Source organism: Cynocephalus volans, chromosome 18 (genome assembly GCF_027409185.1).
Source record: "Cynocephalus volans isolate mCynVol1 chromosome 18, mCynVol1.pri, whole genome shotgun sequence".
Taxonomy (NCBI): Eukaryota; Metazoa; Chordata; class Mammalia; order Dermoptera; family Cynocephalidae; genus Cynocephalus; species Cynocephalus volans.
In genome coordinates, this window is record NC_084477.1 from 14,104,503 (window position 1) to 14,132,377 (window position 27,875).

The window sequence follows — 27,875 nt, forward strand, 5'->3', positions numbered from 1 at the left end:
ACCCTGGGTTTTTATCCCATGTAAAATGCTTAGCAACCATAAAGTCCAAGTTAGGCCATGTGAAGTGGGCTCTTAATGCTGTAGTCCGCTAATTCTACAGTCACCCAGCAGTTCCTGGGCGCCTGCTGCTGGGTCAAGTGCTACAAGGGCCTCAGAGGAAAGACACATGGTCGTACTTCCTGAAGTTTAATAAATGAAGACCCTTGGCACTATCACCAGGGTCCGGTTATTCTCTAGTACAGACGTAGTCTACATTGTACATGGTTCATAAGTAAATTCTCTAAATGAATTCAAATAAAAATTCCCCAAATGGAATAACTCAATTTAGGGATTCCATCAACATTATTGTATTTCTATTGAGGAGTCATATGAGGAGCCTTCAAAAAATTCATGGAAAGGGGCTGGCCCATGGCTCCCTGGGGAGAGTGCGGTGCTGAGAACACCAAGGCCACGGGTTCGGATCCCTGTATAGGGATGGCTGGTTGGCTCACTGGGTGACCATGGCACTGACAACACCAAGTCAAGGGTTAAGATCCCCTTACTGGCCATATTTAAAAAAAAAAAAAATTCATGGAAAGATTCATATTATCTTTTACTTCCACCTTTTCCATGAACTTTTTGAAGTACCCTCATATATAGCATACAAACATTCATGCGCTACAAAGTATGACTGTAGTATGCATTTTAGGAGCAAATTACCTGGGCAGATATGCTATCAGGAACAGCTGATTTTCATCAATTAGTTTATTAGAGGAAAGATCTAATAACTTGACCGTCTGTAGGACATCAGTTGGCCTGTATGTAAAATAAAATTTTTTCAACATAAATTAATCTCTTAATTGATTTCAAAGATACAGCCTTAAAATACACTGGTGTGACAGAGAGCTGGGGGTGGGAGGCAAGTGGATATGAGTACAAAGGGGCAAACTGAGGGACCCTCGTGGTGACAGAAACGTGCCCAACCCTTGGTGTCAGAATCCTGCTGGCGAAATTGCACCAAAGTTCTGCAACTTGTTATGAGTGGAGGAAACTGGGAACGGGTACGGGTGATCTCTGTGTATTATTTCTTCTAACTGCATTATCTCAAAATGAAAAGTTTAATTTAAAAATGCCTGCATTTGCCTGTACAATAAATGAAACCAATCTGTACAATAAAACTTTATTAACGTGAATCCTCTGAGAATCTGTTTTAAATTTTCCCACACTTAAGTTTTTACGTAGTAATTTAGCGATATTAACAAAGGAGGGAGGTAAAGCAAGGACACATTCACTTAAGCAACAAGCTTTTACATATAACAGATAATGCTAATTAAAAATGCATTACTTATTCCTTTCAGCATATCCTCTCGAACTTCCATTTAGAAACAGCAAATAAAATATATTTATGCAAAACTGACAAAATTCATGCCTTCACAAATGAATTCCAGTCTTCACTCTGATGAGTTTCCCTCAGTTAAAACCCATCAGTGAAGTTTTAGGTGACATTCCAGTTTGTGAAGCCCATGAATAATAGGTATTTTTAAAATTATTTACAAATCCTTCCCCCAAAAATAACATTAGATATAATCAAGACATTTATTCAAAATGGTTGAACTGTGACAGGTGGCAGTAAGCCCTAGTTACCTTTCTGAAATGGAAATATTGTTAGACTCCAGGTGCAGCTCCTCGAGGACTGGCCAGCCAGCAGCACAGCGGAGCACCTGGCAGGGAACACAGGTCAGGGTTAAGTGGCCTCTATTAGCCGTTTCTTCCCATGTGTTACTATAATCTCCACAGGAATCCAGTTTAGTTACTGTTTCAGGAATAAAGAGCCTCGGGGACATCTCCTACAGACTGTGTCAGGCCCGGAGGGGTGGGGATCAAACACTGAAGGGCCGTGTTTTGATGCCACAGGAGCACGTGCTATTACCCAGCAAGGTACGTGTCGCTGCGTGGCTTCAGCTGAGGCAGTCACAAAACGGAACTGGAGGTGCTGACGGGACACCTCGTACTCTTTGATGGAGTTTGCTGAACCAAAGGAAGGAGACCGGCCTCAGTTGCAGATGCTGATCCAGGTTTGTAAAGAATATACTAATCAGACAAATTCTCAGCAGTTATTCCTGAATTCTCATTTGAACTTCACTGCCCTACCCCCTGAATGTCTACGTGTCCTTCTGTCCTCAGGCTGGATCCACACCTGGGGTGGGGGAGAACCTTACAACGAAGGAGCGCTAGGAAAGGGTTCCACTGCACGGCACGCAAGGGACACAAGCTAAAGGCCTTGTTCCTCACCAAGCTGCCTCTGCGCATGTCACAGGGGAGCAACAAGCCGGCAAGCCTTGTATTGTGCCCGGTTTGAATGTGGAATTATTCTGGGCGTGTGAAGTCAATAACCCCCTGACGAAACAGTACAGCTTGGGTACCCCTTACCTGAAATGCGTGGGACCAGAAGTGTTTTGGATGTCAGATTTTTTTTTTTTTTTTAGATTTTGGAATATTTGCAGAATACATACCAGTTAAGCATCCCTACTCTGAAAATCCAAAATCTGAAATGCTCCAATGAGCATTTCCTTTGAGCATCTTGCTGGTGCTCAAAAAGTTTCGGATTCTGGATTTTCGGGTTAGGGATTCTTAACCTGTAGCGCCAGATATAAGTTCCCAGAGCTGCTATGCCAAGGACCCATGTGTCCACTTTTAAGCCCAGCTGTATACAATGAACAGTGGATTCCAGGACCTGAACTTGAAACGAGAAAAGGCTGTGAGAAACTTTCTGCTGCTTGGTTTTTGCCCTAAAAAAAAAAACTTGCAGGAAAACTCAGTGAGCTAAAATCTCAGTACTAACAGCTAACGCTGTGACTTTTAAAAGCTCAGCACATATTTACTGCCTGCCACTACAGAGGGCCACGGTTTATAAAGACACCAGAACAAATCGAAATGGGCTGAGAGAGAATATGGATTCCTAGATATAAAATTCTACTTCACTAAAATGATTTTAACCCCTTCCTGTGGGGCAGTTTAAAGAATCCTATCATTTGAGTAACAGGATGACTAAAACCAGACCACAGTTGTCCTTTAACTGTCAATTAAACCAAACTTTTTAAATTGCTTATTACTGTGTAATTAACCAAAGAAATAGGATTACCTCAGCCCATGTTATTCCTGTTCGATTAAGGACTAAAACCTTCAGTGCAGAAAACGTTCCCGGCGCAGATGGTGAAACTGAGGGAAATTTTAGTTTATTTTCACTGTGTAGAAAAAGAAGATACAATGCACTTACTGCTACAGAGTAGACCCAACTGAATCAGTCACTGAAAGAAACAATTTGGGATTTAATCTGAGGGGTTTGGTTTGTTTTAAACTTAAAATGAAATTCTATTAAAAACAGAGAATCACGACTACTTAATTTTTAATATTTACAGCATACAACATTTTTGTATGTGACGTGCAGAGATGTTTCCAGAGGGTTATGGCAGCCGCGTGAACCTTAGGCTCATGGTTGGCTGCCAGATTCACAAAATGCGGCTCTGGACAACGCAAAGTGAAGCCCGTTCTCCACAGTCTTCCTGATATGCTAGAATGCGGCTAGGATTTTGCTTCTGTAAACACAGAGTCAGCCCTTTTGCTATAAGGGTGGGTGAAATAAATCACTGCCTGTTAAGGTCTCTCTAGAGGGCCTAATCTCAGAAAAGACTCAATCAGGACAGTCACTCTGAAAGACGAAAGCATGAAACATCGGCCCACATTTCCAGAGGAGACGCCATGTGCCAAGCCAGCCATATGCTCTATCCAGGAGCACAACGGATTCAGGCCTGACTCCCTGCTCTTCTCTACCTGCCCTGCCCAGGTACGACTCATCTGCACGTGTAATATTGGTTCAACTATGAAAGCAGAAGCCTGGCTGAGCCCTTGGAAAGTTAGGGTCTGAGATTAAAACTAATCAAATATTCAGGAAGGCCTAGAAAACTGTGACATTAGTAAAACAGGGAGATTAGTGGAAAATACTTTTCAAAAGTGAATAAAACTCCAGGGTTCAATCCCTGGACTGGCAGCCACAAAAAGAAAAACAAGAAACAGTATCCCTATAAAATACTCATTCCTACAGCAATTAAATGCTAGAAGCTTCCAAATACATGAGCATTTTAAATAATATCACCTCTCCTCTCCTACTCCCCAGTTCAATATTGCTTCCCCCAACGTCCCATCTTCTGTGGTCAGACTTACAAGAAACCTGAAGACCTTCCAGCTCAGTATGTCACCCTAGCTCATCCCCGCCCCGATCAAAAGCAAAGCACGTCCCTTATTAGTAAATCCCCTGCTGTGACCATCTGAAATGGAAGACCATAATAGCCAATGTGCCCTTAATGCGTACGTTAATCCTGGGTAGACTCAGGAAGCCCAAACCCGCCTGCCTTGAAACGTGGAGCAGGTGGCAGCCTTCACTGCATACGCGTCCCCCGCCGCATGCCCCAGGCGCCAGGAGGGATGGAGGAAACGGGGGCTCCCCGGTTGTGGCACTAGACACCCCGAGGCTTCGTACCTGAGGTTCAGCACTTCCAGGTGCTTGAGCTGATCGGCAATGCGTATCACTTCGTCCCACGATGACAACAGGTTTTTTGACAAATCTAACTCTTTAATATCTAAAAGCACAAGTTAAGAAACAGTAACTTCCAAAGATTCAGAAAAGATGTAAAAGAAGTTGATTTCTTCATTCTGGAGCGTGACATCCTTGGCTTTTTACTGGCTTGAAGCTTTTCCATGCGCACATAACACTTTTGTCTTTTTAATTACCCAACTGCTCGTTCAGAAACTAGAAAGTTTGCTGTCATGTACTGTGAATGTGAAACAAACGTCTCCAGTCAGGTGAGAAGCAAATGTCGCACGCTACACTGCTCTAGTGTCTTCCAACACAGAGAAACAACAGGGACGGTAACTGTGACTTAGCAAGCACCTGTGGGGCCCACGGCCCCCTCCATGTGCCTTTGCCAAGCCCCAAATAAATGGGCAAGAAATGGTGGTAGCCTGGACAAAGGTTCAAGAGGGCTAAGAATGACACGGGGATTCAGAGCGCCATGGCCTGGTCCAGCAACCTGGACCCCACTGCCCACTGTGGGGTCCAGACAAGGGCCAACAGCAGCACGGGGAGAGCAAGGCCCTTGCTAGTGAGGGTGGGCGGGGGCATGAGGAAGGGGCACAGCTTCAGACGCCCCAGCGGAGACAGGAGAAGCCTGGGGCGAGCCGGGACAGCTGGAGGACTGCCTCACGCTCTGACCCAGTGTGTCTGCAAACTATTCAGTTCGTGCCTCCATTCTGCCAGCATTACTGAGGGCCAGGGCCACAGCAGTGACCAAAGCCTCAGCTGGGCGAGACAGGGACAGGCCAGTGCCCGCACAGTGCTAGATTGACAGAGCAGGTGTGAGGAGAGGGGCTGGGGATGTCATACGTGGCTATCGGTGGGAGCACATGCTCTAGCAAGGCAGTGTCTGAGCACAGAACTGAAGGAAGTGAGGGCCATCTGGGAGATGAGCAGAGGCCCTGAGGTCAGAATGGAGTCAGCCGATGACAGGGACAGCCAGCTTCAGGGTGCAGCAGGGGCTGGAGAGGTGCTCACAAAGGCGCTGGGGCCACTGCGAAGTCTCTGCTAGTCTCTACATGACACGGGAGCTACTGGAGGGTTTGGAGCAGCACGCTGGGGTCACTGCTGCTGGGAAGACAAGACGTCTACTCAGGAGGCATGGACCAAACTGGGGCCCCAGAGGGGACAGGAGATGTCCCATGGGGCATGCTAATCTGAAAGCACAGCTGACAGGATCTGCCGATGGGTTTGGATTTGGGATGTGAGGAAAGGAGAGTCGGGGACGTCTGCAAGATCTGTGCCTGTGCAACTGGAATTGTCATTTACTGAGAGGGGAAAGTACAGGATGAACAGGTCTGAGGGTCTTAGTTTGGGACATGCTAAATTTGAGATGACATTAGATTTCCAGAGATGCCACACAAGCAGCTGAGAGATAAGAGTGGGAGGTGGAGGTCGTGCAGGAGCGCCAGGCACGCCCCAGAAGGTTTCAGCAACGTGTGGGCAAGGCCTGAGCCTCGCGGAACTGCCAACACCCTGCGCTCAGAGAGGGACCTGCAAGAGACGGAGGAGCGGCCAGAGGGAGAAAAGAGCAGAGATGCAACCACCCACAGCCACTGCCACCACCATGCCTGCCACCACATCCCAGGCAGGACAGAGTGTGGGCTTCCGTGTTCGTTTCCTTTTTACAGAGGAAAACTGGGGCACACAGCAGTCAGAGAGGTGTGCGACCTGGAGCAAATTAACAAGTACAATTCGACCCAAGTCTGCGTCAATCCAAACTCCATTTCACTACACCCCATAGAGCAACAGGGAGACGTTAAACACAGAAAACACAAAGATTTTAACAAAACTAGTGGTGTCGCTCCACAGGACTGGCTGGAAAGGAGTCGCTCTTGGATGGGAAGGACTCAGGAGGCTCTGCAGGTAGATCAGGAGGGGCGGTGAAGGCACAGACAGGGGCGACCCTGACCCACAATGGCCCACGATGGCCCACGCCAGCCACGCCCGCCGGCTGCCTGGCTTATCACAGCTGGCAATGGCGTTTACATTTTTTAAAGTTTGACTTTTAAATGGTAATCTACGTACCTACGTAATGTCCTCGATGTTGCCTGCTGGCCCACAGGCCTAAAGTACTTGCTGTCTGGCCCTCTAAGGAAGAGCTTGCTGCTCCCAGGCCTAAAGAAGACTGGAGAAGCACACGGGGCGCAGGTGGTGTGTAGAAAACAAGGCCAAGACCCCGGGCAGAGGGATCCCCCCACGAGGACGAGGCGCCCAGCAGCGCAAGGCTTCAACGCCCCAGGTGCTACCGGCATAGTGAGGCCACGAGGCAAAGCCAGCTTCTCCCAGCAGTCAGGCTTTCTGCACAAGGACAGTAACAGCCACCCAGAGACGTGGATCTGACAGAAGGTAGAGTTGCAGGTGCCCAAGGTACCAGCCCAGGCTGCCGCTCTGACCCAGAGCACACCTGCCACTGGCTCCCAGGGCAGGATCGCATCCACACGGGAGCTGCTCCTGCGGCTGCTGCCCCAGGCTCCCCTGGGTGTCCCGTGCTCCTGGCGGCTGCTGTCCACCTTGCTTAGGCCACCGTGCTGGGTGCTCTCCATACCTCATAGTCCCCGTCCACCAGTCCTGCTAACTCCAGCCAGGAGCCGGCTAGAAAGCCTTAACGCCCCAACTCTTCTCTCATCCCACTCCCTATTGTGAGCTGAGTTGTCTTCCTCGTCTACATGGAGCACAGACACCGTCTACACCCTGCGACCAGCCCTGAGCACAGCCGTGGCGTGGCACAGCCGTGGCGTGGCACAGCCGTGGCGTGGCACAGCCGTGGCGTGGCACACACGCTCATGCCCAGAGCTGAAGGCGCCAGGGCCACAGCCCTCACTCCAGGGTCACAGCCTCCGTCCCGCTCACAGCCGGCCGGCCGTCCCTCCCACCTCCCGCCCTCAGGTCTCCAGCACCTTGGTCCCGCTCAAGTGAACGATCTTGAAGGCAGTGACCGCAAGGGACGACGACTGGGTTACTCGATGCTTCAGCTTCTAGCAGGAGCTCAGTCAGAAACCGCGAGACCTCATGGCTGCATCTGCAACACCAACCACGGCTTGCCTAGACCATGCAACCCCGTTTCTCCACATCTTGGGGACCCGTTCCCAGGAAAAGGCCATATAAACGAGCATGACACTGGTCCTCCTGTTCACGGCCGACCATTCCCATCAACCAAACAGCCGACACTCCTAAACCCATCTAATGACCAGAGCTTTTCTTACATGTTGAAAAGCAGCCTTGAACTACCCAATCTTCTGCAATCATTCCGGAGTAGTTCAAGCAGACTACAAGATGCTCCAGAAACTTCTGTGGCATTTTGCTCCTTACCAAACTACTCTCCACTTCTCCAGCTCCAGCTGCCTCACCACGTGTGCACAGCACGCTGGGGTCAACGAGGGGGCTGCTCCGGGCAGATGACGGACGCTCCAGCAGCCCCGGGTCCCAGCAGTCCTCCAGGCTGATCGATGGAGGCACACGGGCTGGGGAGCTCTGCTCTGAATTTCGTCACCACACCGTTGGGGCATTTTGCTAAGGAGAGCCACTTCATCTGGCATCTCTTCAGTAGGATGAAATTAATCACAAACCGCTGTCTTTTGCGTAAATTACTCCATAGAGATCAGGCAGCCTTAAAGAACTGGGAGAAGACCTTTTAATGTTAGAGAAAGTCTGTTTGATTTGTGCTGGGGATTTTTTAACATACATCCTACATTTTTAGTCGTGGGCATAAGCAAAATATGGCAAAGCTGGGCAGAGACCGCCCCAAGCAAAACCAAAGCGTGGTTAGGAAGAGTTGGGGGAATGGGCGCTGAGTGGGCAACCAGCAGTGTCTAGCATGAGAATCAAGTCCTAAGTCAGCTCCAGGGATGCGCTATCAGTGAAAGGATACTAGGACACGCTCTGGCAATCGCGCCTTTGTCACCAGCACAATTTACCGCACAGCTCCTCAAAGAAACTTCTTGCAACTGGCACAGCTGACTGCATGAAAAACAGAGAGTACACATGTACACATAAGCATGCACACTAGCCACTGGCCCTTTAAAAAAGTAAAAAGTATTTCAGACATATAAAAAGGTACTAAAAATAATATGTAAATACCAGTACCCACCATTCAAATTAAGAAATAACGCATTCCAAAAAAAGAAAAAGAAAAAACAAAGCATTACAAACGTTACGAATATTACTGAAACCCTTTACGTTCCTCTCCACAACCCAGTCCTCTCCTCACTGACTCCCCAGGGGTAAACTTACACTGTGCTTGATGCTTATTTAATCTTAAGCATTTCTTAATACTTTTACTATATACATCCGTATCCCTAAACAACTATAGCTTTTTTGTATATTATAAAACATGATATAAATGGTATTCTACTATATAGGGCCTCCTGCAACTTACCTTTTCTTTTCCTTAACAGTATATTACTCAGCAGTGAGATTTAGCCGTATTGACACATTGAGTTCCAGTGTTGTACTATATGAACAGGCCACAAGTAACTCATTTGCTCTTCTGTTGACATTCAGCTTGTCCCGAGCAGTGCTAAAGCACACACTATTGAACCTCCTTGCACCCCCATGCCAGCGTGTCTCTAGGGATCCACCCTAGAGGGCGCGAACAGCTTCAGCTTGACTATTCTCAGCAGCCACTTTTTATGTGTAGAGAATCTGTATTTTCTATTCATTAAGAGAATCTACAAGTCATATGCCTAGGAACACTGAATCTGGAGCCAGATCACCTGGGTTCAAATCCCAGTTCCACCACCCCCTTTGGCTTTGGGCAAATTAATTAGATTCTCTGTGCCTCAGACTTCACGTCTTTAAAATGCTATGGTATATACCCAAGTTCATAGCAGCATTGTTGACAATAGCCAAAAGGTGGAAACAACCCAAGTGTCCATCAACGGATGAATGGATAAACAAGATTGATTTAATAAATAAAAATAAAATAAGAAATAAAAAAATAATAATAAATATCCTTCATATATGAGGCACCTAGAATAGGCAAATTCACAGAGATAGAAAGTAGAACGGTGGGTGCCAGGGGCTAGGAGGAGAAATGGGAAGTGACTGCTTCATGGGTACAGAATTTCATGATGAAAAAGTTCTGGAGACTAGTTGCACAACCATGTGAACACAATTAACACTACATAAAATTTACGTGTATTTTACTATAATTTTTTTAAATGTTCCAATAATTTAGCCAGTTAGTATTTGTGAAGCTCTCAGAATACTACCTGACATAAAGTAATTCCTTTTATAAGTTTTTATAAAAATAAACACAAAACCGACAGTGTCTAGGGGAAATACCAAGATCAAAACACAAGGCATGAGCTGTTACAGTCATTGGAAACTAGGAAAAAAAAAAAAAAAAGGCAGCTGCTGAGTTCTGGGCAGAGGCTCCCAAGCTTTCTCAGTTCACAGGCCCTTGGGGTTTCAGTAATTTTTCAGTGCTCCCAAGTGGAAATAAGTACCTCACAGTGCCGATTAAGTATGCAGTGGGCCAAAAACGTAATGATCACTCTGTCCTGTGAGCTTAGTGCCTGTGGGCACTGGACAACTTCCCAAGCCCAGGAAGCACACTGGAGCCCACCACCTTCATCTGTCCCACAGGAGAAACTTGTTTTTTTTATCATAGAAATCACCCAAAACTACCTCAAACTAGCAGTTTGCACTGTCTGACAAATGCCACTGCTTCTCTCTAAAACTTAAGTTGCTGGGACAACTTGGCACAAGACTTGGGGACCCAGGTCTTAGTACAGGCATTGCTTCAGGGCCAAAACTATCTCCAAGAGAAACCATACAGGATGGCTCCTAGTGGCCTTTGGTTCCTCCGTTATAGAAGTCTGATCTCAGTGGCACAAACTCAAAGCTGGCCAGCTGGATATTATTACGGAGAGAAGACAACAGCTTAAAGTAGAGGCTGCAGTCCCTCACAATGACAGCTGCCATCCATTGTATGATCTCTGCTGATATTCAGAGTAGCACTAATACCTTAGGTATTACTTTATAAATTAGGAAACTGAGGCTTAGAAATGGAAACTATCTCTAACTTGTGTCTGAACCCAGCCAGTCTAACTCCAACCCTGGGTCCGTCCTGCCAATCTGCCTCATGATTTCTTAACTTACTAAAATCAGCCTTTAGCCAGCATGAGAACTTGCTCCAGAATCTCTACATTTTACCTTTTCAATCAAGAAAGTCACTAGCTATTAAAGGCAATGACACTCAGGTAATCGGGTCATTCACCAGAAAAATTCATGAGTTATGTGGTTGTTCATAAACCAGGAGATGGAGGAAAATCTGTTTGCAATTTGTTAATATCCGAAGAGCCCACATAGGGCCGGCCCGTGACTCACTCGGGAGAGTGCGGTGCTGATAACACCAAGGCCACGGGTTCGGATCCCATATAGGGATGGCTGGTTGCTCCCTAGGAGAGTGCAGTGCTGACAACACCAAGGCCACGGGTTCGGATCCCATATAGGGATGGCCGGTTGCTCACTAGGAGAGTGCGGTGCTGACAACACCAAGGCCACGGGTTCCGATCCCTATACAGGAATGGCCGGTTGCTCACTGGGAGAGTGTGGTGCTGACAGCACCAAGTCAAGGGTTCAGATCCCATATAGGGATGGCCGGTTGCTCACTGGGAGAGTGTGGTGCTGACAACACCAAGTCAAGGGCTAAGATCCCCTTACCAGTCATCTTCTAAAAAAAAACAAAAAACTAAAACAAAGAGCCCACAGTATTCTCTGAATGAGATTAACCAATAAGAAAAACATGTCTCATTTGGGTAAAAGAAATTTAAATGTTTGTATTTTAAATGGAAAAAAGAAAAACAACTAACTCTATAAAGCATATGGTTCTTTAAATCTAAGTAAATTAGTAGAACAAACAGTAAAAATGGTTCATAATAATTATCTGTAGGTAGTGGCATCGGTTTCGACTCCCTTTTGTTTAATTCACATTTTCTAAATTTTGAACAATGAATGCACATTGTTTTGTAATTAAAGACCAGTCAAGTTGTTGCTTTTTTTAAAATCTTGATTTATTTTGAGTTTTTTTTTAATGGGCGTCATCTATGCTAAAAAGTAGAGGCTCTGAGAAATGAATTTGTTCCTCAATATTGTCCCCACCTGCACTTTAATTTTGTATTATGCTAAATCTCAATAATAACAACAACATAAGATGCCAATGTAATTTACAGATCCGCAGCTTAATTCTTTCACTTTCAGGTCTGAAAATGAAAAGCTACAGCCTATGGCAAGTGACTGCAAAGCTGCTCTCCACTGTGGCCAGCAGAGGTCACTACTCGGACGCCTCGTGCAGGCCAAATACCCCGGCACCAGCCTGTCACCAGCCTGTCACTGAGGCTGAGTTCTTGTGTTAAGTATCAGCTTCCACTCTCTCTGATTCAGGCAGTTCATTGGAATGAGTAGTGAGCCCCTCTGCACAGAGTCATAATGCACAGAGCTTCAGAGAGAAGAGAATGCTCTGGTGCAGTAATTTTATTCTTTTCTATTTTATTCTGGTGCAGCAATTTTAAAATGCATTGTTCAGTGCCCTTCTGACTAGGGCACATCTTAAAAGCAAATTCCTGGAACTCATACCCCCAAATTCTGATTCAGTAGGTATGAGATGGCACCCAGGATTCTGCCTGATTCAAAGCTCCCAAGGTGATAAGACGTGCAGCCTCGGGTGGGAACTACCCCGTACTAGACAGCACTGGTATTCTCTAAGGCACAGGTTAACGATTTAGACTTCTGTTTCTATTCCTAACTTATCCCCCCCCCTTTTTTTTTTTGCTGGCTGGTACAGGGATTGAACCCCGGACCTTGGTGTTATCAGCATCACATTTTAACCGAGCTTAACAGGCCAGCCTAGCTTATCACCCAACTGGAAATGTTACCATGAAATAGAAAGAGACTAAAATGTCAGGCTTAGTTACTTAATAATTAGCCAACATAAGACAATACGGTATAAATATTAATAATGGGCAAATCAATGTTTCAACTGCAATCTAGAAAAATCCACCAATCCTGTGCTAAAATATGGATTTTAATTTCTCTGAATATTTTTGGATTCCTCAGTTTTAATTCACTGTGTAGAAAGGATAAACCAGTTAGGAAGCCAAGTCCTGAACACCCACATACAGTCAGGGGAATTTCATCCCTGAACCTCGATGAAACTGTGAAGTCGGTCCTACCACTATCAACTCCTCTTACCTTTGCTGTTTTATTACAGTGTCAAAACCAACAGTTTCCACAAGTTTATTTCCAATTGTAATAACTTCTTCTTTTCCATCTTCCTCTGGTCCATCTTCTAACACGTAGCGGTTCTTAATTGCAGTAACAAAGTCTATTCCAAAATTTACCTTGTTTGGACGAATAAAGGATCCCCCTGTTGGGTGCCTGGAAAAGGAGAGAAACAGAACATAGTTTTCTAAGTCCACCAGGGAAGGCCTTAAATACAATGTTTTGAATGTTTCTAAAATTTTCTATATGGTGAAAAATCAAAATCAGAATACATGAGAAAATAATAAACTAAAGAAAAATGTATAATCAATAAAACTGATCATAAAGGGTTATAGGCTTATGCAAGCATATAAAATCCCTATAAAAAAAAGGACAAGAAATATGGACCAGATAATTCACATTAGTGGAAAGAGAAGCAATGAATCCATGCAAGAAAGTTCTACTTTGCTAATGATTAAGAATACAAATTCAAATAGTGAAATTACTTTCAACAAAGCTGGCAAAAAATACAAACCATAAAACCTCAAGGACTGCAAGGTTCGGTTTGTCTATTCCTATACAGCTGTACTCTAGGGAATTGGCTAGCAGGCAATAATTTTTTTTTTTTTTTAAACTGCATTTACAAAGATTTTGTATAATACTTGTTTGTAATTGAGGAACTCTGGAAACCATAAAAATGCCCAGCTGGACAGGCACTATTAAGTAAAACAGATAGATGAAGTCATTTCAACATTCTTTCTGCAATACTTAAATCACTTGCAAAATAATGTTGAGATTTTTTTAATTGAGCACAAATTGTACGTGATACAGTGATAAGAATCATATCTACATATGGACAAGGATTGGAAAACAAAGAAATCAAAACATTTGTGGGTGACAGAATTAAGTTCAAAATCTTTTAAATGATCACTTAAATACACTTTAAAAACTTAAATATGGGGATAAAATAGAAACAGAATAGTCCACCACAATTTATATTCAGGTTTTATAGCAATTTTCAGTAAAAATCTCTAGCAGGATTTAATAGAAATATTAATTATATTGCTAAATGTAATGACCACTCTGTCAGGCTTTCCAAGAGATTCAAACTAGGGCTTTAAACCCATTAAACTTCCGCATTCCTTATGTTATGGCAATGACACGTGATTTTCAGGGAAATCTAATTATGCCTTATAAAAGTTGTAAGCGTTATTATAATATGATCACTTTAGAAAATAAACAATGAAATATGAGTTGCTCAAAATTGTATTCTGAACACTATATTTCAGCTTATAACCATTAACTCCGAAAGAAATGGGACCTTAGAAGTCACCATAATTAAAGGGGATGAAAACTAATATTTATAAGTATTGTCAATATAAACGTATATACTTTTTTCTAGGAAGTGGGTTCATGGTGATTACCACATGGTAAAAAGAACTTGTGATCCCCCAAAATTAGAACAGACGCCCCAGGTGAGAAGAGCCAGGAGGTAGCTGGACATTTGAGGGGCGAGTGTCCTGGGGGCCGAGGAAGCCAGTGAATGGCTGTGTCCAATGCCACTAGCGTACCCGTGTAAGGGCAGTGTGGGTGGGCAATGGGGCAAGCCCCTAATGGGGACAGCTCCAGAGAGTGAGGGGCAGGGAGCACAGTAGCCTCGTCCTCAGAAGGCTCACTGGAAAGAACACGGACAGTAGCTGAAGAGACACCATGGTCAAGAGAGGGAGATTTTTTAAGATGAGAGAAAATATCAAACTTGTATATTGATGAAATTAATCCAGTGGAGTGGGGGAAATTGACTGATGCAGGATGTTAAAATCCCCATTGCAAGGGCCGGCCCGTGGCTCACTCGGGAGAGTGTGGTGCTGATAACACCAAGGCCATGGGTTCGGATCCCATATAGGGATGGCCGGTTAGCTCACTTGGGTGAGCATGGTGCTGACAACACCAAATCAAGGGTTAAGATCCCATTACCGGTCATCTTTATGTAGGGGGAAAAAAAAAAACCCCATTGCAGCAAATCAAGTTTTGAGTTTGTACAATTTGTTGTGATATCAGAGGATAACTGGCTACTGGAAGCTGTTCAGAAAATATTACATTGTAGCCCCAGGAAAGGCTCATACTGTAAAGAAAACCATCCTAACAAACACAATTATATCACTCAGCTAAAGAGATTAAGTACAGCTAGCACCATTTTTTTAAGGGATCTAACTAAAAGATTATCTAGCCCAGGGCTTCTCAATCTTAACGTAAAAAGAAGAAAGCTACCTGGAGCCCAACCCAGAGAGGCTCATTCAGGGGAGTTGGGCTGGAGCCCAGGAATCTGCTTGTTTAAAGGATGCTTTGGGGATCCTGATGCAGTGTGTCCTGTATTGGGATAGAAGAAACTCTGATCTAACCCAGGCACATTCCAGTCGGGGACACTGGGGTCTCCTGTTACAGAGGCAGCGTGGCCAAGACCAAATAACTTGGTTTTCTGACTACTGGTGCACTGTTCAGTGTCGCTTTGCCTCCCACAGATTGGTCACCCCTTTTCCCCTGGGTGACGGAGCCACCAAAGATTACTCAAAGCCCATCTCTTCTGAGCAGTGAGAAGCCCTGAAAAGGAGTTAATCTCCTAGAACCCTCAAGATAGAGGCATTCCTTCCATTTGGGAAATTAACCACGAATTGGGCTTCTCTTCCCACATTTATTCTCCAGACCAGGAAGTTACAGGAAGAGAACATAGGTGGGGTTTTGCTAAGTACAGTTTAACAAGTTTAACAATAGAAGCTGGTAACAGAGAAGCAAGGTGACATTCTGTAACGCAATTAAGTCCATCCACTAACAAAAGCTTGATTTTAGCAAACATTCTCTTCTTACAGCAATTTCCCACTATCTTTATATATCAATCAGTAGTCTGTCTTTGAGCCAGCAACCTTGGTGTGTTACAATTCTTTATCTTATAACAGAGACTATATAGCCTGGAGAAAATTTCCCATCCTTTGCAAGGTCAATATTTGAAACTGCAAGGCTTTGGAAAACCAGTCCCTGTGAAGTACATTTGTTTTATGCATACTTCACATCTCCCCCATTTTATTTATTTAAAAGAAAAAGCAAAACCTACAGATCAGGTTTTCACAGTTAAGACAAAAGCATTTAAAGCAAAGTTGGTATCATTTAGCACGGCAAGTCCTTTTAATTTACTTCAGGTGACGACTGATGATATTGTCTCAGAATGGCTGCATCGTCATCATACCAGGTGCTGTGAATTGGGTGTAATTACCAGTTGTGGAAACTCTGGAATGGGACTCTGCTCCATATAATAGTTGATTCTGAGTCCAGAGAGTTTGTTTATGTTCACCTTTCCAGGACATTACTATTTTTTTTTTTTTTTTTTTTTTGTCTTTTTCTTGACCGGCACTCAGCCAGTGAGCGCACCGGCCATTCCTATATAGGATCCGAACCCGCGGCGGGAGCGTCGCTGCGCTCCCAGCGCCGCACTCTCACGAGTGCGCCACGGGCTCGGCCCAAGACATTACTATTTTTAAAGCATCTCTTCCTTTGTAAAATTTTTGATCAATTACAGGTCTTTTGTTTAGGAACAGGACGTCCCATCCAAATTACAAACACCCTCTTTAAGGCCAGGAAAATTTAGAGAACTGCTTTTGTAGAGAAGACGTTATGTTTCCCCCTTTATGATCAAGGCGTTCCTCATAAAAGCATTGATGATCAATATCTTGATTGAAAAGGCCTTACTTTTCTTTGTATAAATCCCATGGGGCTGGGAAGACTGTTTCCCAAGTGGTGATCTGTCCCACACAGGTAGAGGGGAGAGATGAACAGCGGGATGAAGCAGCAGTTAGGCCAAGTCAAGGCAACATGAAAGAGGAGTCAGCAACTTAGAAGTGAGGCATGCTACCTTATATCAAAAGTTTTAAGTTATTTTGGTGATGGGCAACAATAATCAGCCACAATGTATATTGACAAAATTAAAAAAAAAAAAAAAAGTTTTAAGTTATATCCTGTTATAAAGAGAGAGTTAATTTTGATTGAATTTATAAAAATAGCCACATTGCCATAATAATCATAAGGATACTTAAAGTTATTAAATTTGGGGGGAACAAAGAGGGAGAAAACAAATATTTCTATCTCTGTTTTAAATGATATTTTGCCAAACTGTTGTTAGTTATAGATAGCTTAAGACAGAGAGTTTTTTTTTAATTTGGAAAACAAAACATTGAGAACCAGCAGTATTTCAAAATGAGGAAATTGTGAAAACCCATAATTCTTTTTAATTAATTCACTAACTTTTGTTGTTTTGACCTTTGTGAACAATTTCACAAACCCATCAGTTTCTTCATTAGAATTTTGGAACTTTAGTTTAAAGCTATGAACTCAAAGTTTGTCAAGAAACTGTACCTATCAGGTTTTTCTCATGAAATATTTGAAGACATAACATTTTAAAATTATAAGTAAACCAAGATTATGACCAGTAGCATTTATATCAAGACACAGATATTTAAGAACCTTACAAGATTTTGGAACACAGATCCATAACACCTTCAGTACTGACAATGCTTTCCCATATAGTCTAATTTATTAAATAAGCCAATTAGTTTTGATACACTTTTTATATATCCTTTGAGAAGCTCCAGGGCCCTTGGGACTCCTCAAAGTTAGTTTAAACCACCAAAAGGTTGAGTTTTCAGAATTTGGTTTTGGAAAGCTTTGTTAAATAATAAAAGGCTTAAAACACTTAGTTGAATAAAATCACAAATTATTACAAAAAGTAAAACCGAAGTGACAGAGGGTTTCAAAGGCAGAGAGCACAAGAAATCATGAAATAAGTTTTCTTAAACCAGTAAACTAAGGGACAAAGAAAACCTTTTACAGTTTTGTATTAAGAGCAGTCAAGTGAAAAGACCTCTAGTAATCCTGTTTGATTAGTAAACCCAGGCAATGATGTGTGCTGATAAGAACATTTTTATACATTCATATTAGTATAGGCGTCCGTTTATCAGAGCAAATTATACAAAGCCCAGTTTGAGTTTTAGCTATTTTTATCAAATACAGATTTATGGTTTCCCAGCCAAAAATTTGGTGTATTAGATCTATACCCTTATCAGTTAATGTTAACTAGGGCCTATGCAATATTGGGCATAGGTCTCTTTTCACTAACCATTTTAGGTCCCAGGTTTCCACATGGCATTTAGAGCCAAGTGGAATCCAGAGAGGCAAAGGGCAGTATTCAGAAAGATAATGTCTAAAAGATATTGTTTCTCTCAAAATGGCCAGGAGGCAGAGCTGAGATAACAAGGAGACATATTGACCTAGAGACAAATTTAGGTAAAAGGTTTAAATCAAATTTTGAAAATATATTTATCAAAACTTTAGAAAATTTAAGTCACGTGAACTTGAAAAGTATACTTATTTATTTAATGAGCATGCATTAAAAGCCAATTTGGTACCTTGCACATAACACAATTACACATACAGACATGAACATACAGACATAACATACAGCTGAAACACATACATGCAGATGTAAACAAGAACAAACAAGGATCTTATAGGTTTTGTTCAAGATGTGAAAAAACTCACTAGTAAAAAGGACAATCAGGTTTAGATTGTTTTGGTGTTTTTTTTTTTAAAGACTTATTGGTGAGGCCTCACCCTGCCTAAAAGAAAGCAAGATAACAAATTTACATTGTAAAGCAAAGCATGCAAGCCTTTTCAAGAAGATGCAGAGAAGATTTTCTTCCTTTTAAGAAAATAGCATAGAATTCTACCATAGGATTTTGTGAAGAAATACATAGATGAGACTAGAAGAGAATTTAGAAGTCTGTTTAAGATAACAAGCTGGATGCCAGAAAATTTGAGACCATCTAGTTAAACAGGTAGATTTTACGTTAGTTTTTGTCTCTCAAATGAGTTACTGAGCTTATGTGCTGAGCTATTGAAAGCTATTGGACTGCTGAAGTTTTTTAATTTACCCCAGGTCAATTTGGAGCTTGTCATTATTTTCATTACTGGTGGTCTGATGTAGGTCAGAGTGGAGGTGGTTGTTGGCACCATCATCACTGGTGGCCTGATGTGTACCATCCCCATTGAGATGGATTGAGGTGTGAATGGTGAGGCATTGAGATTTGGGGATCAGATTCAATTCCTCGTCTGGTTTTGGGTTCCACATGTGGTTTAACAGTCTTAGCAGGAATCCATAGTGGGCCTGTGGGTGAAAGAATAGACACATACCCTCTGCCCCATGTTAACAATTCAACAGGTCACAACAATTGTGGTCCTGTTGGCACGTGGTGGTATAAAGCCAAGGGTCTAGGTCTCTTTTTAGGAGGTAGAAAGTGCCAGTCTGAGGCTGTTAATTTTTGAGAGTTACAATTTAAAAATTTAGTGTAAACAGAGTTTTAAAGACCTCTTCATGAGAGGCCATTCCTATATCTATATTACCCCTCCTTTGTTTACATATTTGAGATTTAAGAAGATCATTAGCTCTTTCAACAACTGCCTGGCCAGTGGGGTTAAATGGGGTTCTTGTGACATATTTAATGTTCCAGTTGCCATAGAATACTTGAAAGACTTTGGAAGTGTATGCCGGTCCATTATCTATCTTAATTTGATTTGGAATCCCCCTGGTGGCAAAGGCAGAAAGACAATGTTTTTTAACATGTTTAGCAGTTTCTCCTGTTTGGGCAGTGGCATGAATAAGACCAGAGTAAGTATCAACAGTAACATGTAAATATTTAAGATGTCTGAAAGTACAATAATGAGTGACTTTCATTTGCCAAATTTCATTACCTTTTATTCCTCGAGGATTAACTCCTCCAGGGAAATTAAATTTAGAAAACCTCTGACAATCGGGACAAGCACGAACAATACCTTGAGCTTGCCTGTACGAGATCTGATGCATGTTAGTCAAAGCTTGTGCACCCTGATGAAAAAACTGATGAGAATCAATAGCTTTCTGTAACACATTATTATACATAACAAAGTGATCAGCCATATCATTTCCAATTGGTAAAGGGCCAGGAAAACCAGAATGAGAACATATGTGAGTTACACAGAAAGGATGATGTCTTTTTTGAATAAGTTTTTGTAAATGTCAAAACGTTTCAAATAAAAGAAAATCATTTCCCTCGTGGATGGATGCATCTTGAATTACCTGTAAGACTCCAACTACGTAGGCAGAGTCAGCTACTAAATTAAGTGGCTGATCGTAAAAATGTAAAGCTGCAATGGCAGCTGCCAATTAAGTCCTTTGAGTGAACTTATGATGGATAGTGAAAAAATGTTTCTAGATTCCCTGTTGCTGCCATGTTACAGAACCCTTTCCTGATCGGCCAGAACCGTCAATAAACACAGTTAGTGCTTGAGGAAGGGGAATAGGGGATAAACAGGACTTTAATTGTATGGGCAGTATCTGGAGTCCTTGTAAAATTTTATCATGGGGTAATGAGAATTATATCTTACCAACAAAATCAGCCAGAGTTATCTGTAAAGGCTCTGATTGTTCAAGGGCAGTGTAAAAATCAGTTTTAGAAAGATCAGGATTAATAATATCATGAGCACACCCAGGAAGTACTTGATAACGGTGTCTTCCCCTAGTGAATAAATGAATATGTTGTTCTAATTTAGTATATAATTTCCTTTTTTGTTGATGGAGTAAGAAAATCCATTCAATGACTCCTATTTGAGGAAGAAATTGGCAAAGCAAACCTGTGGGACTATGTGGGGTGTTTAAAATAATGAAATGAATGACTTGAGATTTAACAATATGTGTTAATTATCTGGAATGTAAAAAGGATTCAATCTATTTTAATTCTAATTTTGCTTCTTCAGATAAGTAACGAGGAGAGTACAGATCAGGGTCTCCCTTCAAGGTATTAAACAAATGTTGTAATTGATAAGTAGGAACACCCATAGAAGGGCAGAGCCAGTTAATGTGGCCAAGTAATTTTTGTAATCACTTAGAGTAAAAGGCTCCTGAATATGGAAAGATGTATTTGGGAGCTGTATATTTCTCTGAGTGATTAAAAAACCAAGGTATTTCCAAGGCTCCTATTTTGAATTTTATCTGGAGCTACTTGTATACCAGCATTATTAACTTTTTTGATTAAATGTAAATAAACTTGTGATAGCAGTTCTGGATTGTCATGAGCATTGTCAATTTGTCTAGTTATAGCATCTTGAAGACAATCAATAAAATCTATAAAAGGCACAGTGGGTCCCTGTCTAACAGTAGCAAAAGGCTTAGTGTGAGTATTCCAGGGACTATGCAATGGCTCTAAATGTCCCATTTGCAACTGTTGTTTAACAAGTAAAGTAGCTTGATTTAATTTCTCCCCTTTAAGAGGCCACTGTTCCACCCAAACCAGAGAACCAGGGATCCATTGTAATTTGACTGGTGGGACTGTAGCTGTGGCCATCATGATAAATTTTGAAGGAGATCTGGAACATAAGGCATAATGGAGGCAGTTTGTCCCTCACGGCCAGTACACAACAAAGGATTTTTACTTTGATGAGGAATTTTGAAACCACCTAATCCATTAAGTGTAACTGGGAAGAAGTTACTTTCCATAATGGAGTCCAATCCTTTTTAGCAATTATGGTAAGATCAGCCCCCAAATCTGTAATTAATTTTTGTTCAACAGATAATGTCAACAGTGGCTGAGTCTTATCTAATCTTTTTTTTTTTTTTTTTTTCTTTTTTCTTTCTGTCGTTTTTTCGTGACCGGCACTCAGCCAGTGAGTGCACCGGTCAGTCCTATATAGGATCCGAACCTGCGGCGGGAGCGTCGCCGCGCTGCCAGCGCAGCACTCTACCAAGTGCGCCACGGGCTCGGCCCTTATCTAATCTTTGTATCCATCTTTTGTGCGAAGATTCCGGATGCTGCCGCTGTTCCCAGCGCTGCTCCTCAGGTCCTGGTGTTGGATTGTCCATCCCTGAAGGAGCTGTGACAGAGTTTGAAGGAGGGTGCCCTATGAATAGGAAGAGGAATCCCACCTGGGAGAAGATCATTGTGGCCTGAACCATCTCAGGACTGCTTCAGAGCAGAGGTAAAAGAGTCCAAGAAAGGCGCAGCTTTCAGAGCCCACGCAGTTATTCAGTCTAGTGCTTACAGTGCACAGGAGTTGGATGATAATATCTCATTCAGTAGCTATGTGAGACTGGGTGATATTGGAAGATTTGGACCAACTTTCAACAAGGAGAGTGAGTTTGAGAAGAATAGGCAAGGACGTAAGAAATGTTAGTCACTGAAGAGGTTTGAAGGTTTTCTGTGGGGTGCAGGAAGGTCAGAGCTCAGAGGATCTGTCTGCAGTGCTCTCTGAACACACTCTCATTCCTTCAATCTTCCCTCATTGTTCCAAGTGTCTGAGCCCTCTCAAACCCCCTATCACCAATTTTGGCATCTAGAGATATGCTGACTTCCGGTCAAGATGGCGGAATAGACGGTCCCTAGCATCACTCTCTCCCACAAATCAACCGATTTAAATTATAAAAACATAACATCAAGAGCATATGGAATGGGGAGACGTCCAGCAGGGGAGGCAGAAGCTCCACAGAGACCACATGCCATGCAGGGCTGCCGTCGCATGATGCGGCAGATAGGCTTCACCGCCGCCACCCGGCTCCATTCCCAGACCAGACCAGTGCGCACAGAGTGGGAGACGTCCGACAGGGGAGGCAGAGGCTCTGCAGAAACCACACACCCTGTGGGGCCTCCACTGTGTGATCCAGAAGGTAGGCTTCACCGCAGGCACCCGGCTCTATTCCCAGCCTGGCCTAATGCGCTCGGAGCAGGGAGACGTCTGGCAGGGGAGGTGGAAAAACCACAGGGACCACACTGCTGCCGTGCGATCCAGCAGCCTGGCCCAATGTGTACAGAGCACAGAGACGTCCAGCAATGGAGATAGAAGCTCCGTAGAGTCCCCACATCCTGTGGGGGGACCGCCACCGCATGATCCAGCAGCAGGTAGGCTTCACCGCCGCCACCCAGCTCTATCCCAAGTCCGGCCTAGTGTGCACAGAGCAGAGAGACATCCTGCAGGGGAAGGGGAAGCTCTGCAGAGACCACACGCTCTGCGGTGCCTCAGCGCATGCCAGCAGCCCGGGCCAGAGCGCATGGAACAGGGAGAAGTCCAGCATGGGAGGTGGAAGCTCAGCAGAGACCACACACCCTGCGGTACCACCCCGTGATCCAGCAGCATGGCAGAGTCCAAGCTGACCAGAGACGTGGCTCCCTGGAGAGGCCCAAGACCCGAAGCAACCACAAACGCAAGGCACTAGTGGCCAACTGAGCAGTCACAGAGGTAGCTATACCAAATTGGCAACCACAGCAACATCTTAGTCAGTCAATAGTGTCAAACCTGTGAACTGTGAAACCCCCTTGCCACAATGACTAAACATCAAAGAAAAGATACCGGAAATATGAAAAATCAAGAAAGTACACCACCAAAGTATAACTCTCAAGCTCTAGATCCTACAGAACAAGAAGCCCTTGAAATGACTGACAAGGAATTTCGAGTGATAATTCTAAGGAAACTGAATGAGATACAAGAAAACTCAGCTAGACACCATGATGAAATGAGGAAAAGTATACAGGACCTGAAAGAGGAAATATACAAGGAAATCAATGCCCTGAAAAAAAATGTAGCAGAACTGGCCAAACTGAAGAAGTTATTCAGCGAAATAAAAAACAAAACAGAGAGTTTAACTAGCAGGCTTGCAGAAGTTGAAAAGAGAACCTCTGAACTTGAAGATGGGCTGTTTGAAACAACACAAGCAGACATAAAAAAAGAGAAAAAAGAGTGAAAGGCATTGGAGAAAATTTGAGAGAGATATCAGACAACCCTAAGTGCTCAAATATCCGAGTCATGGGTATTCCAGAAGGGGAGGAAAAAGGAGATTGCATTGAAAACATATTCAACAAAATAGTGGCAGAAAACTTCCCAGGGATAGGAAAAATCACAGATCTTCAGATACAGGAAGCTCAACGATCTCCAAACGCATTCAACCCAAAAAGGTCTTCTCCAAGACATGTTATAGTCAAACTGGCAAAACTCAAAGACAAAGAGAGAATCTTAAAAGCTGCAAGAGAGAAGCGTCAAATCACCTATAAAGGAGCCCCAATCAGGCTAACATCAGGCTTTTCATCACAAACCCTAAAAGCCAGAAAGGAATAGGATGATATATTCAAAATACTAAAAGACAGAGATTGCCAGCCAAGAATACTCTACCCTGCAAGGCTATCCTTCCAAAATGAAGGGCAAATAGTATATTTCTCAGACAAACAAAAACTGCGGGAGTTTAACACCACACGACAACCCTTACAAGAAATTCTCAAGGGAGTACTGAGTTTGGTTCCTGAAAAATAACTACCACTGCCATAAAAGCCCAAGAAAAATCAAAACCCACTAGTATAATAAAAATGGCATTCATGAAGAGAAAACAAGCAAACAAAAAGGCTATCTACAACCTAAGGAACCAACAAACACAGAAAACAAACAGTAAATCAGGAAGCAAGGAACAAAAGACACCTAAGACAACCAAACAATAATCAATAAAATGCTAGGAATAAATCAACACTTTTCAATAACAACTCTTAATGTAAAAGGCTTAAATTCCCCAATCAAAAGACACAAACGGGCTGACTGGATTAAAAAGGAGGACCCAACTATATGCTGCCTACAAGAGACCCACCTCACCCATAAACACTCACATTGACTAAGAGTGAAAGGATGGAAAAAGATTTACCATGCAAACAGAAAAGAAAAACGAGCTGGAGTAGCTATTCTTATATCTGACAAAATAGACTTTAAACTAAAAACCATAAAAAGAGACAATGAGGGACACTACGTAATGATAAATGGACTGATCCATCAAGAAAACATAACAATCATAAATATGTACGCACCCAATGTTGGAGCAGCCAGATTTATAAAACAAACTCTATTAGACCTAAAGAAGGAAATAGACACTAATACCAAAATAGCAGGGGACCTGAACACCCCACTGTCAATATTGGACAGATCATCTAGGCAAAGAATCAGCAGAGAAATACAAGATCAAAACAATACTCTAGACCAATTGGACTGGGCAGATATCCACAGAACATTCCATCCAACAACCTCAGAATATTCATTCTTCTCATCAGCACATGGATCGTTCTCCAGGATAGATCACATATTAGGTCACAAATCAAGTCTCAACAAATTCAAAAAATTGGAATTATCCCATGTATTTTCTCAGACCACAATGGATTAAAATTAGAAATCAATAACAAATGAAATTCTGGAAACTATACAAACACATGGAAATTAAACAGCATTCTACTTAATGACATATGGGTCCAAGAAGAAATCAAGCAGGAAATCAAAAAATTTATTGAAAATAATGAAAATAATGATACATCATACCAAAACCAGTGGGATACTGCAAAAGCAGTATTAAGAGGGAAATTTATCACATTAAATGCTCACCTCAGAAGAATGGAAAGATGGCAAGTGAACAACCTAACACTTCACCTTAAAGATCTAGAAAAACAAGAACAATTCAAACCTAAAGTTAGCAGACGGAAAGAAATCATTAAGATCAGAGCAGAACTTAATGAAATTGAAACCCAAAAAACAATTCAAAAGATCAATGAATCAAAAAGTTGGTTTTTTGAAATGATAAATAAAATTGACAAACCGTTAGCATGGCTAACAAAAAAAAGAAGAGAGAAGATCCAAATAACAAAAATTAGAAATGAAAAAGGTGATATTACAACAGATTCGTCTGAAATACAAGGAATCATTCGAGAGTACTATAAACAACTATACGCCAACAAATTTGAAAATCTGGAGGAAATGGATAAATTTCTGGACACACAGAAGGTCCCAAAACTGAGCCATGAAGATGTAGAAAATCTGAACAGACCAATAACAATAAAGGAGATTGAAGCTGTTATCAGAAGGCTCCCAACAAAGAAAAGCCCAGGACCAACTAGATTCACTGCAGAATTTTACCAAACATTCAAAGAGGAATTGACACCGATTCTTTACAAACTATTCCAAAAGATTGAAACAGATGTAAATCTCCCAAACTCATTCTATGAAGCAAACATCATCCTGATACCAAAACCAGGTAAGGATATAACCAAAAAAGAAAACTACAGGCCGATATCCTTGATGAATATAGATGCAAAAATCCTCAGTAAAATACTAGCAAACAGAATACAGCAACACATACGTAAAATTATTCACCATGATCAAGTGGGATTCATCCCAGAGATGCAAGGTTGGCTCAACATACACAAAACAATAAATGTGATACGCCATATTAATAAAATCAAACACAAGGACCATATGATCATCTCTATAGATGCTGAAAAAGCATATGATAAAATTCAACATTCATTCATGACAAAGACCCTCTATAAGTTAGGTATAGATGGAAAGTATCTCAATATAATTAAAGCCATGTATGATAAACTCAGTGCCAATATCGTCCTGAACAGGGAAAAGCTGAAAGCTTTTCCTTTAAGAACAGGAACTAGACAAGGATGCCCACTCTCACCACTTCTATTCAACATAGTGTTGGAAGTACTAGCCAGAGCAATCAGAGAAGAGAAGGAAATAAAGGGCATCCAGATTGGAAAAGATGAAGTCAAACTGTCCCTATTTGCAGATGACATGATCCTATATATCAAACAGCCTGAAGCCTCTACAAAAAAACTCTTGGAGGTGATAAATGATTTCAGCACAGTAGCAGGATACAAAATCAATACACAAAAATCAGTAGCATTTGTTTTCTCCAATAGTGAACATGCAGAAAGAGAAATCAAGAAAGCCTGCCCATTTACAATAGCCACCAAAAACATAAAATACTTAGGAATCGAGTTAACCAAGGAGGTGAAAAATCTCTATAATGAGAACTACAAACCACTGCTGAGAGAAATTAGAGAGGATACAAGATGGAAAGATATCCCATGGTCTTGGACTGGAAGAATCAACATAGTGAAAATGTCCATACCACCCGAGTGATATACAAATTCAATGCAATCCCCATCAAAATTCCAATGACATTTTTCTCAGAAATGGAAAGAACTATCCAGACATTTATATAGAATAACAAAAGACCACGCATAGCCAAAGCAACGCTGAGCAAAAAAAATAAAGCTGGAGTCATAACACTACCTGACTTTAAACTATACTACAAAGCTATAATAACCAAAACAGTATGGTACTGGCATAAAAACAGACACACTGATCAATGGAATGGAACAGAGAATCCAGAAATCAACCCACACACCTACAGCTATCTGATCTTTGACAAAGGCACCAAGCCTATACACTGGGGAAGAGACTGCCTCTTTAGCAAATGGTGCTGGGAGAACTGGATATCAATATGCAGGAGAATGAAACTAGACCCACACCTTTCACCATACACTAAAGTCAACTCAAAATGGATTAAAGAATTAAATATACACCCTGAAACAATAAAACTTCTTAAAGAAAACATAGGAGAGACACTTCAGGAAATAGGACTGGACACAGACTTCATGAATACGACCCCAAAAGCACGGGCAACCACAGTAAAAATAAACAAATGGGATTATATCAAACTAAAGAGCTTCTGCACAGCAAAAGAAACAATTAACAGAGTTAAAAGACAACCAACAGAGTGGGAGAAAATATTTGCAAAATATACATCTGACAAAGGATTAATATCCAGAATATACAAGGAACTCAAACAACTTTACAAGAAAAAAACAAGCAACCCAATTAAAAAATGGGCAAAAGAGCTAAGTAGGCATTTCTCTAAGGAAGATATATATATAAATGTCCAACAGACATATGAAAAAATGCTCAACATCACTCAGCATCTGGGAAATGCAAATCAAAACTACACTGAGATACCATCTCACCCCAGTTAGGATGGCTAAAATCCAAAAGACTCTCAATGATAAATGCTGGCGAGGTTGCGGAGAAAAAGGAACTCTCATACATTGTTGGTGGGACTGCAAAATGGTGCAGCCTCTATGGAAAATGGTATGGAGGTTCCTCAAACAATTGCAGATAGATC

The 27,875-nt window shown here is 42.2% G+C and overlaps 1 protein-coding gene across 2 annotated transcripts in view; it reads right to left on the minus strand.

Annotated features, from left to right (window-relative positions):
• TBCE (tubulin folding cofactor E) overlaps positions 1-27,875 on the minus strand; it is a 74,333-nt gene that overhangs the window by 8,068 nt on the left and 38,390 nt on the right. For both annotated transcript variants that reach the window (XR_010022304.1, XM_063082681.1), the window contains exons 4-9: positions 12,806-12,991; positions 8,481-8,569; positions 4,517-4,616; positions 3,122-3,224; positions 1,624-1,700; positions 700-795 (exon numbers count right to left, since the gene is read on the minus strand). Coding sequence is in view for 1 of the 2 variants with exons in the window: in XM_063082681.1 (XP_062938751.1) it covers positions 700-795; positions 1,624-1,700; positions 3,122-3,224; positions 4,517-4,616; positions 8,481-8,569; positions 12,806-12,991 (651 nt within the window). In the remaining variant the exon portion in view is untranslated. The remainder of the gene's footprint in view (positions 1-699; positions 796-1,623; positions 1,701-3,121; positions 3,225-4,516; positions 4,617-8,480; positions 8,570-12,805; positions 12,992-27,875) is intronic.